Consider the following 16,548-nt stretch of genomic DNA (forward strand, 5'->3'; position numbering starts at 1 on the left):
TGGAAGTTTGAGGAGCCTTAAAGAGTTTCAGTAGCAGTCTTCCACAGAAAAAAAAAAGAAAGAAAAACCCCTCCAGTTGTGAGGACTGACAGTATCGTTTCCCAGGATTCTCTCTGCTTGGTAAAAAACTGCCATCGAAGCACAGAAGTCCCAGTTCACCAGAACCACAAACATGTGAACATGCAACTCTTGATCTCGGAGCCGGGGCCCGGGAAAGGCGGCTCTCTACCTCTTACTGACGTTTGTCGTTGTTTTGTTTTGTTTTTTTTTGTGAAAAAAAAAATAATCCTGGCCTTGAGGGATCAAACCAAGGCGTTCGCGATCAACATGCAAGACTGTGTTTTTTGTACAGAAGGTTTTGTAAAAAAAAAAAAGGCGTCTCCTTTTAAACGAGTTCCACGGCTGGCGAGACACTTCTTACTGGACTTTGTGTGAGACGTTCCATGAAAGAATTTTTTTAAACCGTCTTTGTCAACAGTTTTATTGTTATAAAAAAGAAAAAAAAGAATATATATTGACAGTGAAAAATACAGCTTTTTAGATACAAAAAAATTGACGTGTGAGATTCTTTATTTTTGTGTTTTGACACTTGTTATGACTTTATCCATGAGCGTCTGGATCTCTCGGTGTCGCGTCGTCGCTCTGCTGATGCACTCCTGCAGCTTCTCTCCGGACAGCGACGTCCCGCCTGCGACACGACATGCAAGTTAATGATGTCACGATGAAAAACAACCCTTAATTATTTATTTTCATGCATTTGTCTTCAAGCCTTGATCATTTGAAGGAAAGCTCAACCTCTGAATCTCCGATTATTTACACGCACCGTATTTTCCGCACTAGTGGGCGCACCGGATTATAAGAGCGCGTAGAATAAAAGATACAGTAAAACATTTGACTGAGGTCGCGTTATGCATCCACTAGATGGAGCTGTGCTAAAGGAAATGTCAACAAAACAGTCCGGTAAAGTCAAACTTTATTAAGCGTTCTGACAACTCCGTTCACTCCCATGGTAACGATGTTCAAATGATGTTTAAAAGGCTTTCGAGCAGCAGCGCGTGAGACTGGTGTTGTGAGCAGACGAGTGTTGAGCGAGCAGCAGTGAAGTTGAGCGCGTGTATGACAGCTAGAAAGCGCTTGTATGACATGTTGAACGCATTTGTATGAACAACCAAGACACACTCGCCCAAAACGCTGGCAGTAATCTTACTCCATAGACGTCCGCCATGATGTGGCGTGTGTCGTTAATACCACCCGCTGATGACACAATGATGTAATTCCCGCCCACGGCGTGTCGGTGCAGAGTCATGAAAGTGTTTGTAAACCAAAAGGTAATGTTCATATATAAAGCGCTCCAGATAATAAGGCGCACTCTCGTTTTTGATTAATTTAACGGCTTTTAAGTGCGTCTTATAGTGTGGAAAATTAGGTATTTATTATTTTAAACGCTCAAGAAAGTTCATATAAATATGCTTAATAAATAAATGATTCAATAAATTGAAAAATAAACGGAGTGAACAGAAGTGAATTGCAACCAAAATACCATTAGATAGAAAGATCCACAGAGATAATTAAGATAAATTGAGCCTCAAATAATGGTTGGCCGGCGAGTTTGACTCCATTCTTAAGCTTTTTAAAACAAAAAAATACATTTATATTATCTTGCATCATTTAATCTCATATGAAATGACTAGAAGTGAATGTTTGAAAGATCCTACCAGGCTTGTGAAGGGAACAGAGTCGATCGTCCTCGTCCATCACGACCGTGAGCCGAGCCGTCGACAAACACTCTTCCTCTAGCGTTGGATCTACGATCAGCACGGAGCTGCAGGTGAATTAAAAAACACGGTCAGTGAAATATAAACACGAAACGATTTTGATTTCTCGTACTTGTCAAAGACGCTGAAGGAAGCCGCGACCGGGTTTTTATGGACGTTCAACGCATTTCTCTTCTTTAAGTTGACTTCTGGTGAACTTGTTTCTTTGTTGATCGTGACTTCAGGGATTCGAGCTGCAGGGAAGTCAACAACAAAATGAGTTAGAGGATTTTATCTCAACAAAGTAGTGGGTTTTTCTTGAGGTGGCGTACTGTTCTTCAAAGCGGCCAGCAGGGCGATCACGCAGGCGTCCAGCAGGTTCCCGTCGTAGTCCAGACACACCAGGTCACAGTAGAGAACCCAGCACAGCTGCAAGAGTCCGAGTGAGTGTGTGCGTTATTTAAGTGTGTATTAATTATTGAGGAAGTTACCTTTCCTCTCGCGATGCACAAATCCTCCAATTGTATCACTTGAGAGCTAGAAAATAAAAGAATATGAAAAAAAAAAAAAAGAGTATTGCTGTGTCTCAAATCACATACTTCTCTTAGTGCACTGGAGGTTAGTATGCATCAGGATAGTGTACGTACTAACTAGTAACTAATTCTCCACAGATAGTATGTCTCAAATCAAACTCTGCTGCTACACACTAACAGGAAATGACACGACAGCTTCTTCTTCTACTACTATTTAAGGATGATTTCAACCAGCTGTAGGAACACTATCGCCACCTGCTGGCAGCACGTTTGGTTTGGATCAGGAAATATGAGAAACTAAATATTGGTGAGATATTTAAGCTGGTATCAGCAGCGAAGACGTGTCGTCCTCGTACTGCAGCTGAAAATAAACCTGTAAGTATATGCATATATATGTACTGTATTTTCCGGACTATAAGTCGCAGTTTTTTTGATAGTTTGTCCGGGGGTGCGACTTATACTCTGGAGCGACTTATGTGTGAAATTATGAACACATTATTACCGGTATATCATTTCACATGTTATTTTCACACTAAACCACAAGAGGGCGCTCTAGGCCTGTGTTGATCATTTCGACGTAGAAGAGGAAGCGCCGCATCTTCTACCTCCAGAGTTAGTTAGTTGTTTAAAAGTGACACGAGGATGAAGATTTCATTGGATTTGAGATATTTGGAGTTACACGGATGGTTTGGTAAACTTGTTAGTTATTTATGCTATAGTTCTCTGAATAACTCTTCATATGTTATGTTAACATACCAGGTTCTCAGTTCATGTAACGTAACGTACAATTATCAGCCTGTTGTTGCCTCTATTTTTATTTTAAATTGTCTTTCAAGATGACATGTCTGTTCTTGGTGTTGGATTTTATCAAATCAATTTCCCCCAAAAATGCGACTTATACTCCAGTGCGACTTAAATATGTTTTTTCCTTCTTTATTATGCATTTTATGGCTGGAGCGACTTGTACTCCGGAGCCACTTATAGTCCGGAAAATATGGTATACTGTATATGACATAACTTCCGTTAACAACGTCAACGTCACTAAGATGGAGCCGTTTAGAAAGTGTAGAAAGTGTCCATCGATCCATACTCAGTTTTGTGGGTGTTTTAGTGACAATTTAGTGTGTATGGAGCACTACTTTTCACATACTAAGAATTGAGACGCACTTATTCACTAAAAATACGCAAGTATGCGATTTCAGACACAGCGTTGGTATTATTATATATTATTATATAAGTATTATTTACCTCTCAATTATATCAGCCATGAACTGGCTCGCTGCCTGTGCCTGTTCCCCTGGAGGGCCGGGACGAAACTGTGAGGAACACAGAGGAGGGAGGTCCACGTTGGGGACTAAAAAAAAAAAAAAAAAAGAAGGGAGAAGAAACACTTTTTTGACTTGATTCCAAGTTGTTTTTTAAAACATTTAAAAAGGTCTGCTAGGTTTATTTCTTGTTAGATTTTTTTTAAAACAATCTCACCGATGAAACCTTTAGTTGGAGCCTCTACTGTGGGGTTTGACAGCTCCTGGAAAGAAGAACACAAACAGAGCAGTTTGAATAAATAAAAGTGTGATTTAAATAAATAAAAGTGTGATTTAAATAAATAAAAGTGTTGTGTTTTACCGCTTTGACGCCACAGATGACAGTCGTGTTCCCAACTTTAACGAGCGCGGATCCATCTGCTGTGGAGATCGAACCTGGTAGAGATTTTAAAATTAATAATAATAATAATTGTTCATTATTGTAACTAAATAAGTAACGTTTAAGGGATCGTTACCTATGTTTAATGTGGTGGTTCTGAATTGTAACAACTCGCGTCCATCCGGTCGACAGTTTTCCTTCTAAAAATAATAATAAATAGTTGTATTTAAAAACAGATTATTGGTGTCAATGCAACAGTTGTTTATTTACCAGGAAGCTCCTGTGATACTCCAGAGGCTCGGCGGTTCTAAAAGAAATATATCAAAATAAAATGTAACGTGACGTTACTAAGGTCGTATAAATCTAACGATTATAACATTAACACGTGATAACAAATGTATTGATTTACGAGTTAGACCATGTATTAAAGTTTTAATTTAAAATAAATGTTATTGGATAAAAAATAGAAATATAAACCTTACTTAAATCCAGCCGCCATGTTTTGATGAACCACGCGGGTTGGTGACAGAGTGTACGGTGGCCGAGGCGTTCAAAAGGCAATTTTAAATTGCAAATAATAATTATATACAAGGGTTTTATTTGAATTTGCCACTTAAAACAACTCTCAAATCCACTGATACGTATCCTAGTAATAAGTATTATTATTATTATTATTTAGTATTACATTTTTATTTCAAGAATTCTTGCACATCGCATACGATAGTTATTTAATATCAAAGTCAATTAAGACAACCGTAGACTTTTTAACTTAAAATAATTTTTTCTTGCTAAAAATCGAAAATATATATATAAATATTTTTATATTTATTTAATAATTCTTTTTTTTTATTTAAAGTGTCATTCTACTCCCGTCCGGCAGGTGTCAGCACCCTGATCTGATCCCACCGCGAACTGATGATGTGTCGACGAACACGTCCACTTCCGCTCCGCACTGTGTTGAGTTGTGATTGGAGGGAACATGGACGACCCTCGCTGACATGGAAATAACGCCGTTTACAAGATAAATATTGACCGTTTTCTCCACCAAAGTGCAGCGAGTCTCAGTAGAACCACCTTCCGCGGTGGAGACACGAAGGGAAGATGGTTTGTCAGTGTCAACTAGTTCAGGCTCTGCTGGCTCTGGTGGCTCTCGCTGTTCTAGCCTTTATTCTGGTAAGAAACTTTAGTTATAATGACCTTTAAATGATACTATGTTTACTCTTAGTAGTGCGTGACAATATGACAGATATACCTTCTTGTTTATTATATATAATTCAAAGTTTGAATGACCATATGTTCGCTGACAAAATTGTAGCTTTATGTTTGTAAAATCATGAAGATTAATTGATTTATAATGAAAATAATGTTATCAGAAATGGATTTTAAAGTTGATTCCAGTGACACAAGTGTCATTGTTCTGTGATAGATGTCAACAAAGTTATGGATTTTTAAAACAGGCGACCATGAACTTCTTAATACTGAGTCTCTAGGGTTCAATGTTTTTGGTCTAACCCTTCAAAATCTGACTTTGTAAAGGTCTTGACCTGCTTAATGTTGACCTCATTTAATAAATGTTGCTTTGGAACGATCTCCCTCTCTTTGCACTTGATGGATCTACTGACTCCTTCAAGAAACATCTTAAGACGTTTCTATTTGTTCAGGCTTTTCCTTGATTTTCTGGAACTCCTGTGTTGTTCTCAGTATTATCTTGACCTTTAAAGTATATACTTTATTGAATATTGTTTTGATTGTTTAAGCGCTTTGTGACCCTGGTCTGGAAAAGCACTATTTAAATACAAAATACTTACTTATTTACTTACTATCATATAGAGGCTTTCAAAAAAAATCCAGAACAATAAAAGTTAATCTTATTATTGTTATTATTTTATATTATCTTATTATTAGTTATGTTATAATGGTGTTAATCATTTTAATCAATAAATTAAGGTTAAATTAGAAAATCTGGCTCTAAAAATCGTCTTTTTCTTTAGGCTGCTCCTTTCAGGGGTCGCCACAGCGAATAAACCTCCTCCATCCAAACCTGTTCTCTGTATCCCCCTCTCTCACATCAACCAACTTCATTACCTGCTCTAGTAGAAGAACTCACATTTCTACGAACCTTCAAAGTCTTCACTGGCTGCCAGTTTCTTTCAGGATCAACTTTAGAATTCTGGTTCTTACTTTCAGATCTATTCATGGTCAGACCTTCCATCAGTGATCTGATCCAGACTTACACCCCAGCTCGGGCTCTGAGGTCTGTGGATCAGAATCTACTGATGGTTCCTGAACTTCAGGACCAGAGGAGAGAAATCCTTCCAGACTGTTGCTCCTAAGCTTTGGAACCATCTCTGTGTTTGATGATCTACTGACTCCTTCAAGAAACATCTGTGTTTGATGATCTACTGACTCCTTCAAGAAACATCTGTGTTTGATGATCTATTGACTCCTTCAAGAAACATCTGTGTTTGATGATCTACTGACTCCTTCAAGAAACATCTGTGTTTGATGATCTACTGACTCCTTCAAGAAACATCTGTGTTTGATGATCTACTGACTCCTTCAAGAAACATCTTAAGACACTTTTATTCTTGCAGGCTTTTCCTTGATTTTCTGAGACTCCTTTGTTTGTCTTGGTGGTGTCTTGAACTTTTAAGCATATATTTTATTGGGTATTGTTTTGATTGTTTAAGCGCTTTGTGACCCTGGTCTGGAAAAGTGCTCTACAAATATTATTTACTTACTCTTTCACTACATCCATAAACCTTCTCTTTGGTCTTCCTCTAGACCTCCTGATCTGGCAGTTCCAACCCCAGCATCCTTCTACCAAAATACTCACTGTCCCTCCTCTGTACATGACCATCTCACTCTCTCTGACCTCATCTCCAAAACATCTAACTTGTTTCTATGATTGACTCATTCCTGATCCTATCCACCTCCGTCACTCCCGAAGAGATCCTCAACATCTTCATCTCTGGCTCTAAAAATGCGCGTAGAAGAAGCAAATGAATTGCTCAGTTTGAGCAAACACACCATAAGTAGTTTAAATATACAGTGATGGAAAAATAAAGCACAGTTACAATATTATTTTAATTGATTGAATTCATGAATTTAGTGTTTGAAGTGATAAAAATGGCTGGTCTGACAAAAAAAAACAATGTACAAATCGATCTATTTTAAAGATACTAAACCGACTCAGAGATGAATGTGTAACTTATATTGTTGTAGGGATTCCAGTCAAAAAAACTTGTGTTTTCTACATCAATATTGTGTAGTGCTGATGAAAGCAGCGAATACACACATTCCTAAATATTTTTTATTTTATATTTTCCAGCTGCTGGTCGTTGCTCACGTCACTGCTGGGATGATAAACCTGCGACGCCACGAGAAGGAGAAATGTTTCCTCACGGCCTCTGGTCAGAAAGAATCCTTTCCGAGCCTCCATGACCCTCACTCCGTGGACCTGTCGGTGGTGGTGCCGGCCTACAACGAGGAGCTTCGGAGTGAGTCCTGCACCTTCCTTCAGCTTCTCAGACTTTAAGTACGAACGTTTTTGGTTGTTAAAGGTTTGAATCTTACCCTGTCCTTGAGCAAGACGGTGTTTAACTATTATAAGAGCTCAGGCCATCTTGGCAAAAAAGGCAAAGTAAGCGATTAATGCCAGAAAATGTCATATTTTTAAAGCAAATGAAAATGTTTTATTTTTATATTTCATTGTAGCACAGTGTTTTTTTTTAGAGTAAACCTAGTTATTTTAATAAACTATTAATATGACTTAAATTTTAGTGTTATATTGTTATGATTAATGACTTGTTTTTTGTTAAAACTAAAAAAGCTATTATATCTAAGTTTTACTATAATTATATTATTATTACTATATATATATATATATATATATATATATATAGAGAGATTGATGGATGGATGGATAGATGGATAATAATTCAAACCTTATCAAAAGTACTTAAATAACATTAATAAGACATAAATCCCACTGCTATTAAATAAAAAGTACACAATTCCGTGACAATACTTTATTTCTAATGTATAGCTGAACGTAGTGAGAGATATTTCCAGTTTTCTTTTACCCTTTATTTATCTGATTTTGTAGATAAGTACAGACCTAATCATTAAACCAAAAATGAAAACAAAAGTCAGTAGATACACAAGAAAATAAGAAGGTACCAGACCAAAGATTGTGGGTGGTACAACAATTTCTAAAGTCCAAATTACTTTGCACATAGTTATTCCATTTTGTCCATCTTTTCCTATAAGCGTTCCTCCTAAGGATTCATTGACTACGTTTACTGCGAGTAAATACATTTTATATGTCTATTTGAAAATACCATGTTATACACTTGAAGTTGCATTTAAGATAAATAAAAATATGATTGCTTGTTTCCAGTGCCTTTAATGATGGATGAAGCGATGGAGTACTTGGAAAAAAGACAGGTAAACAAGAAGATTTAACAATTTGTTTCATTCAGTTGTTCGACTTTTACTTCTCGTAAAATTAAGCAGATGGATCTAATTTAAAGATTATTTAGAGTATTTGGCAGGATATGTTCTTTCGACAACCTCACTAGAATAATGTATAATAATAAATATATATCGACACAGGGTTGTTAAATATTTCATACGTGTACCATGAGAAATAAAACATTGCGATGTGTAGCAATTGGGAGTCTAAGAAAATATCATTATAACAATACATCGCCATATTTTTATTCAAGATACTGTATCGATATTCAATAGCACCGTATCGATATTTTATTTAAAAAAAAAAAAAAATCTTTTTACATTTTTTTACCTTTTTAAATAGCATTTTATTTTAATTCAAAGTGATTTTATGGTTTGTATTTCAATAGTCTGTTTATAAAAGACAATCACTTGATTTCACAAATAACACTTAATATTCACTGCGTTTATTCATTTGTTTGCTGCAATTAAACCTCCGGCCACTAGTTGGCAACATTCGTCATTTCAAGACGTAACAACGTAACATTTCAAGTAACAACAAAACTGGTGAAATGACAGCAATGAGTGAATTCATTCCTCGGGCTATTAAATTGTATAATTGTGGGTTCGGGGGCAGGAGTGGAGTGAAAGTATCTGGATGTTCTGTTCTATGTTAGTCTTTGTATCCTTTGTCTTTGTTGTTTTTCTTTGACCTATGTTCTTTGTCTTTAGACTTAGATTGTGTAATTGTGTTCTTTCTCTTTATTTCTCTTGTTCTTATTTTATTTTGTTTTTTTTTTGTTTTTTTTATATAAAAAAAATTGCTGTATGTATTGGCAACTGGAAAAAAACAATTTCAATAAATCAATAAAGTTTTACCTTACCTTACCTTAAAAGAAACACCAGCTTGCTCTGAAACAAAGTTTAAAGTAAAACAGTTAAACACTGACAGATACTGGATATGAAAGTAAACTTGACCAACAATATCACGTGTGAGTATAAACCACAGAAACCTGAAAACAAGCGTAGCTTTAACTCCATTTTCCTACATGTGAGCTCGTTTGTAAACAGTGGTTGTTTCTAAAGAGGCCACTAGGTGGCGGCATTTAGTTGTTGGCTAAAGTGACGGGTTGCTTCTACTCCCTGCAGAAGGATGACGCGTCCTTCACCTACGAGGTCATCGTTGTGGATGATGGGAGCAAAGACAAGACCACAGAGGTGAGTTGTTGACGCCGTAAAACCTGTTCAAATCTGAAGTGTTGTGACGTCACTGCAGGTGGCGCTAGGCTACACCAGGAAGTACGGTTCCGACAAGGTGCGCGTCCTGACGCTGGTGCAGAACCGAGGGAAGGGCGGCGCCGTACGGATGGTGAGACCAGAGCTTCTCATCTGGATCATCTCGATCCTGAATGTGCTGGTTTTTTAAAAAGGGAACCATGAGCTCCAGAGGGAAGCTGGTCCTCATGGCCGACGCCGACGGCGCCACCAAGTTCGCCGACGTGGAGAAAGTGGAAGCGGGTCTGAACGATCTAGAACATAAACCGGTCGGTGCTGAGATGTCTGGTTGTTTTGAGGAGATGAAGACATGTTCGGTTGATGATGTGGTTCGTAGGAAAACATGGGGATTTCCTGTGGATCCAGAGCTCACCTGGAGCAGGACTCAGTGGCTCAGGTGAGTCTGAGGCGGAATCTTGATGGAATATTTAAAATGTTTGAAACATTTTATGTCGTTTTATAAGCATTTATTATTTTATTTTTCAATTGAATCATTTCTAAATTTAAAGTTTGAATTTATTTTTATTGAATAATTGAATAAAAAAAAAAGTGAATATTTTTTAAAATTAATTAATTTAATTGAACACATAGAGTTTGATATTCTAATCACAATAATTCCTAAATATTCTTTCTTAATTCAACGTTTTTTTTAATTCTTTATAAAGATGTTGGTGTAATAGACCAAACCAATAGAATACCGATCTACTTGATCAATCTTTCAGCCAATCATGTGACACGTTGACAATTATGGTTAGAATACACTGTGCAACGAATACATACATTTATATTTAAACTTTTTTTTTTGTTTGGTGCCACAGCGCTCCATGTTCCGCACGTTCCTCATGTACGGGTTCCACTTCCTGGTCTGGTTCTTCTGCGTGAGAGGGATCAAGGACACACAGTGTGGATTCAAGCTCTTCACGCGCGAGGCTGCACTCAGAACCTTCTCCTCCCTCCACGTGGAACGATGGTGAGAACGTTTACTTCCTGTTTCAGAGCTAATGTGTAAACAGTCAGTGAAGTTTCTACATCAGGTAGTATCTGTAGATACTACAGTAATCTGTTTATACAAAACGTATCACGGTACAGGGTCAACAATACGATATACAGTGATAGTGTAGTAACAAGTATATATGTGTAGTATTGTCCAGTACTTTACTCTGGTGTTGTGATAGTGTAGTAACAAGTATATATGTGTAGTATTGTCCAGTACTTGACTCTGGTGTTGTGATAGTGTAGTAACAAGTATATATGTGTAGTATTGTCCAGTACTTGACTCTGGTGTTGTGATAGTGTAGTAACAAGTATATATGTGTAGCATTGTCCAGTACTTGACTCAGGTGTTGTGATAGTGTAGTAACAAGTATATATGTGTAGTATTGTCCAGTACTTGACTCTGGTGTTGTGATAGTGTAGTAACATGTATGTATGTGTAGTATTGTCCAGTACTTGACTCTGGTGTTGTGATAGTGTAGTAACATGTATGTATGTGTAGTATTGTCCAGTACTTGACTCTGGTGTTGTGATAGTGTAGTCACAAGTATATATGTGTAGTATTGTCAAGTACTTGACTCTGGTGTTGTGATAGTGTAGTAACAAGTATATATGTGTAGTATTGTCAAGTACTTGACTCTGGTGTTGTGATAGTGTAGTAACAAGTATATATGTGTAGTATTGTCCAGTACTTGACTCTGGTGTTGTGATAGTGTAGTAACAAGTATATATGTGTACTATTGTCCAGTACTTGACTCTGGTGTTGTGATAGTGTAGTCACAAGTATATATGTGTAGTATTGTCAAGTACTTGACTCTGGTGTTGTGATAGTGTAGTAACAAGTATATATGTGTAGTATTGTCCAGTACTTGACTCTGGTGTTGTGATAGTGTAGTAACAAGTATATATGTGTAGTATTGTCCAGTACTTGACTCTGGTGTTGTGATAGTGTAGTAACAAGTATATATGTGTAGCATTGTCCAGTACTTGACTCAGGTGTTGTGATAGTGTAGTAACAAGTATATATGTGTAGTATTGTCCAGTACTTGACTCTGGTGTTGTGATAGTGTAGTAACATGTATGTATGTGTAGTATTGTCCAGTACTTGACTCTGGTGTTGTGATAGTGTAGTAACATGTATGTATGTGTAGTATTGTCCAGTACTTGACTCTGGTGTTGTGATAGTGTAGTCACAAGTATATATGTGTAGTATTGTCAAGTACTTGACTCTGGTGTTGTGATAGTGTAGTAACAAGTATATATGTGTAGTATTGTCCAGTACTTGACTCTGGTGTTGTGATAGTGTAGTAACAAGTATATATGTGTACTATTGTCCAGTACTAGACTCTGGTGTTGTAGTATTTACAGACCACATGACTCTTGATGAAGTCGTGCTTTCATTTGTTTTCAAACCAAAATATGTCCAAACATCAGCTTTAAAAGCTGCTGGACTCACTGTATCCTCTCGTCCTCAGTCATCGCCAGGGTTTCATTCTTCCTTTAGCTGTGGAGGACGTAACGACTGCTGCCATCTAGTGGCCGGAAATTTTAAGTGCAACCCAAAAATGAACAAATACTAGAAATATTTAAATCATAATTGTAATTAAAATAATAATAATCAGTTTATTACACACTATTGAAATATAAACAACAAAGAACTATGATAAAAAATGAAATGTGATTAAAAAATAATAATAATTTAAAATTCCTTTTGAATATACAGTATAAACAGAATCATAAAAAGAAAATATCACGTTGTTAAATGTTTGGCTATTTTCCTACGTCACTGATTTCATTGATGTTTTTATTTGAAGTTTAATGTCTTTTTAAAGGCTTTTAATTTCATCAGGAAGTGTGTGTAATAAGTGTGTAACGTCTCGACAACACTCAACACTCATCGTGTCGGACATTTTGTGTAACTGTGTTCTTCCTCAGGGCCTTCGATGTGGAAGTGTTGTTCGTGGCCCAGTGTCTGAACATCCCTGTCGCTGAAGTGTCCGTCAACTGGACGGAGATAGAAGGTGTGTTTTCTCTGGAATATGTCGACATCTGTGCGACAACAAGGCTGCCCTAAGTCTGCCCGACTAAAAATAGCTCTGCTGGCAGTTGATGCACAAATGCTGCAAGTTTTTGATTAGTTTTCTTTAATCACGTTTAATGATCTGCAGCCTCGGCTTTTATTTTTCATCATCTTTAATATCACCTGTCACTCAAAACTGTCCGACCAATGGGGAAGAACCCGCGTCAAACTTTTATTTTCTTTAATAAACGGCTTTAAAACTTTTTTAAATTCACCTAAAAAATAGGTCTTGCATTTATTTTCAACTTCAATCAATGAAATGACTTCATATTTTGTTAAATTCTATTAAAAATAAGGACTTAAACTTTTGTCACTTCAATAAAATAAATAAAAAATTTAACCTTTTTAATTTCTATCGAAACGTACGACTTGAACTTTTCGCTTCAATAAAAAAATTGCTTCAAAAGTTGTTTTCACTTCGTTTGAAAAAAGGCTTAAAAACCTTTTTCTCTTTATTTAAACAAAAATATGACGTCAAAACGTTTTTAAGTCGATAAAAAAAGGACAAACTTTTTTCACTTTGATTAAAAAAAAAATGGCTTCAAAACTTTTTTCACTTTATTTAAAGAAAAAAATACGGCGTTAAAACCTTTTTAAGTCTATAAAAAAAATGACCGTCTTTTTTTCACTTTAATTAAAAAATGGCTTCTAAAAATGTTTCACTTCACTTTATTCAAATAAAAATAGGACTTCAGGGAAAAAAAACACTTTTCACTTCTATCAAAACATACGACTTGAACTTTTTTTTCGCTCCAATAAAAGAAAAACAACGTGAATTTTTTTCACTTCAGCCGAAAAAAAATACCTTTTTATAACCTTTTTTCACTTCATTGAAATAAAAAGCCTTGAAAACGTTTCCACGAACTTCACTAACTATTATGTAAATAATCAACATTTGGCCCGAAGACAAAAATCGATCATATCAAAGAACATTTAAATCATTTAATAAAAAGAAAATTCATTATTAAAATATATATTTTGTATTAATAAATGTTTAGTTATTTTGATTTTAACAAATAAACAAATAAATTTTAATAAATAACTGATATTCTCCCCCAGGATCCAAACTGGTCCCGGTCTGGAGTTGGCTGCAAATGGGTCGCGACCTGGTCTTCATCCGCCTTCGCTACATCACCGGAGCCTGGAAGCTGCAGTCGCCGCAGAAGAGCGACTGACCATCACACCAAGCCTTTTATTTCTGGACTCTTCTGGCCACCGTTGATTGGACGAGGTGTGGGATCCACGTTCTGTAGTCTCGACTCCGGGTACTTGTCGCTGCAGCTGCTCGTCCTCTCGTCCTCGATTTCTCTTTCGTTTTGCTCGAGCTGTCCGTCCGTCGTCGCCATGGAAACCTCTTTCTTCACGATGGGCGGAGCCTCGAGGGAAACCGTCGCACCAACAGGATCCGATTCTTAAAATGTTGCTGATGTCGCGTTAAAAAGTGGCTCGAGGGCCTTTTTCAGGATTAAATCATGAGCTCGAGGTCAATGTTGTTTCACTTCCTCTTTTTTTAAATAGTTTTGGTGACAAAAGTCAATCCGTCTCATCGGAAGATTAATAAAAACATTGAATTGTTTATTAAAATGTTGTTTTTTAGAAGCACTTAATTTATTTTTTAATAGCTAAATTCTAAATATCTTTATTTAAATGTTAAATATGTTATAAATATACTTATAAAACATTTTAATATTGAATATAAAAGGCTACGATTTAAACATTAAACGTTAAATTGATATTCAAATCAAAGTTTTTGTGTCAAATTATGTCTGGAAATTTTATTTAATTATTTAAAATTCTTACCCTTCAATTAAAAAATTCAAATTTACAACAATTTAAATGTTAAATTCAAAGGTTTAACTTATAATCAAGTTCAATTTTAGGTGATCTTCCGATGGCTCTGATCCACCTCCATAATAATGAAGTCTAAGGTATATTTATATGATCATGTGACCCTGACTTTGACCTTCCGTCGACCTGATGTTGATTCACGACATTCCTTCGCACGACCCTCACACTCTCCACAGAGAGAGAGTTGAGCAAACGAAGACGTGCGAGTGTGAAACTCTCCGTCCGGATGACACTTCCTGTTTGCAGCCGCGGCGTCTACGGCGTCTACGGCGTCTACGGCGTCTACGGCGTCTACGGCGTCTACGGCGTCTACGGCGTCTACGGCGTCTACGGCGTCCGTCTGCCTTGAGACTTCATGTGGTTCACGGCTCGGTCACTCAGGAGTCGAACCACACGTCGACTTCATTTTATTCATCAGTGGATCCATTAGAGTCCAGTGATCCTTTTATCTCAAGGTTCCTGTGGATCGTTTACAAAAATAAAAGCCTTAATTGGATTTTTTTTTTTTTTAATCAAATGTTCAAAAGTTTTTAAGTAAGTAAGTAATATTTATTTATATAGCGCTTTTCCAGACCAGGGTCACAAAGCGCTTAAACAATCAAAACAATACTCAAAACAGTACATACTTTAAAGATCAAGATAATACTGAGAACAACACAGGAGTTCGAGAAATTCAAGGAAAAGCCTGAACAAATAGAAACGTCTTAAGGTGTTTCTTAAAGGAGTCAGTAGATCATCAAGTGCAAAGAGAGAGAAGATTGTTCCAAAGCTTAGGAGCAACAGTCTGAAAAGATTTCTCTCCTCTGGTCCTGAACCGTGTGCGTAGAACCATAAGTAGATTCTGATCCACAGACCTCAGAGCCCGAGCTGGGGTGTAAGGCTGGATCAGATCAGTGATGTAAGGAGGAGCCTGACCATGAATAGCTCTGAAAGTAAGAAAATATTAAAAAATGTAATGTAAACACATAAGTAGTTTTATTTTTAAATCTAAATATATTTACTTACAATAAATATATTTTTATAGATTTATGTTCAACTTTTGGCAACATAAGTTCAAATAAATTCAATAAGTATTCACTGTCGAACCATCGATTTTATATTTTAATTTTCCTTGATTGTTGGTCTTTAAATGTGTTGGTTATTTTTAATCTTATTTAAGGAACTCCCAAATCAAGAATATTGTTTTGAATTAATAGTCACCTCTTTTAATTGATGCTTAGGTAACTCTTAATAATACAAATAGATCCAACAGATCATTAGAAACAAGAAGTTTGTTTTTGAGTTGAATATTAAATATTATATATTTATTTTTTATATTATTTATCTACATAATATTAAATGGTTCACTCGAAGTTGTGTTTTCATAGGTGAGAGTCTTTATGATTGATTAGGTTGATAAACTGGGAGGAAAAAAGCGACAGTATATGAGTATTTATTAATTGTTGCTGCAGGTATTTGACAAATCAATAACGTTTCTCAGCATCAGCGTCACCTTTAACCTCTGTGGTGCCTTTAGGTGCAGCAACAGATGGTAGGAAAAAAGAAAGCATGGAGTGAATCTGTGTGACAGCATCACAGCAGCAGCTTCACTCCGGACTATTGTGACGCTGAGCAGCAGTTGCTGTAAACTGTTAAAATGTCAAACTTGTAGACTGACTGTCGCCAGTCTGCCGTCATTAACTGGACCAGGACGCAGCACCGCCAATAAAGGCGCGTATCCCTCCGCCGCTGCTGTGGTGATGAAGGTAAATAAGAAGAGAGACGTTTTTACATCTTCGTTTTTTCCAGCGTCTCTTTATGAATAAAATACAAATAAAAAAAATGTTTTTTAATTATTCCTCATCTGTTTCCTGTCTCGCCTTTGAATACAACTTTATTGACATCTTAATGAAAGCATAACACCATTGTATACAGTATTGGTTACAAACGTTAATTTCGAACCTTTTTTTTAGGTTTTTAGTTGTGA

At 36.4% G+C, this 16,548-nt stretch overlaps 2 protein-coding genes across 2 annotated transcripts; one reads left to right on the forward strand and one right to left on the reverse strand.

The window, feature by feature from the left end:
- Positions 1–559: 559 nt before the first annotated feature.
- Positions 560–4,455, reverse strand: exosc8 (exosome component 8). The gene is made up of 11 exons (XM_087806793.1): positions 4,414–4,455; positions 4,202–4,238; positions 4,068–4,131; positions 3,914–3,987; positions 3,770–3,815; positions 3,536–3,641; positions 2,246–2,291; positions 2,087–2,183; positions 1,888–2,008; positions 1,716–1,822; positions 560–688 (listed from the first exon to the last, which is right to left on the reverse strand). The coding sequence occupies exons 1-11, from the start codon at positions 4,428–4,430 to the stop codon at positions 570–572; spliced, it is 834 nt and encodes a 277-aa protein (XP_087662919.1). The 5' UTR covers positions 4,431–4,455; the 3' UTR covers positions 560–569.
- Positions 4,456–4,853: 398 nt separating this feature from the next.
- On the forward strand, positions 4,854–14,222 carry alg5 (ALG5 dolichyl-phosphate beta-glucosyltransferase). Its single transcript, XM_087806794.1, has 10 exons — positions 4,854–5,104; positions 7,263–7,431; positions 8,334–8,380; positions 9,536–9,604; positions 9,663–9,755; positions 9,817–9,930; positions 9,999–10,058; positions 10,480–10,631; positions 12,590–12,675; positions 13,794–14,222. The coding sequence occupies exons 1-10, from the start codon at positions 5,033–5,035 to the stop codon at positions 13,907–13,909; spliced, it is 978 nt and encodes a 325-aa protein (XP_087662920.1). The 5' UTR covers positions 4,854–5,032; the 3' UTR covers positions 13,910–14,222.
- Positions 14,223–16,548: the final 2,326 nt, after the last annotated feature.

The sequence above is a fragment of the Callionymus lyra genome, chromosome 14 (genome assembly GCF_982586985.1).
Source record: "Callionymus lyra chromosome 14, fCalLyr1.hap1.1, whole genome shotgun sequence".
Taxonomy (NCBI): domain Eukaryota; kingdom Metazoa; phylum Chordata; class Actinopteri; order Syngnathiformes; family Callionymidae; genus Callionymus; species Callionymus lyra.

Bases quoted from the DNA above. Each gene is read 5' to 3' on its own strand.
- exosc8 (XM_087806793.1), bottom strand. The intron at 1,823-1,887 runs GTACGAGAAATC...ATTCACCTGCAG, and splicing joins TCCTTCAGCGTCTTTGACAA to CTCCGTGCTGATCGTAGATC. The intron at 689-1,715 runs GTAGGATCTTTC...GTCGTGTCGCAG, and splicing joins CTGTTCCCTTCACAAGCCTG to GCGGGACGTCGCTGTCCGGA.
- alg5 (XM_087806794.1), top strand. From the start codon at position 5,033: ATGGTTTGTCAGTGTCAACTAGTTCAGGCTCTGCTGGCTCTGGTGGCT. The intron at 9,605-9,662 runs GTGAGTTGTTGA...ACGTCACTGCAG, and splicing joins GCAAAGACAAGACCACAGAG to GTGGCGCTAGGCTACACCAG. The intron at 9,756-9,816 runs GTGAGACCAGAG...TTTTTTAAAAAG, and splicing joins AGGGCGGCGCCGTACGGATG to GGAACCATGAGCTCCAGAGG.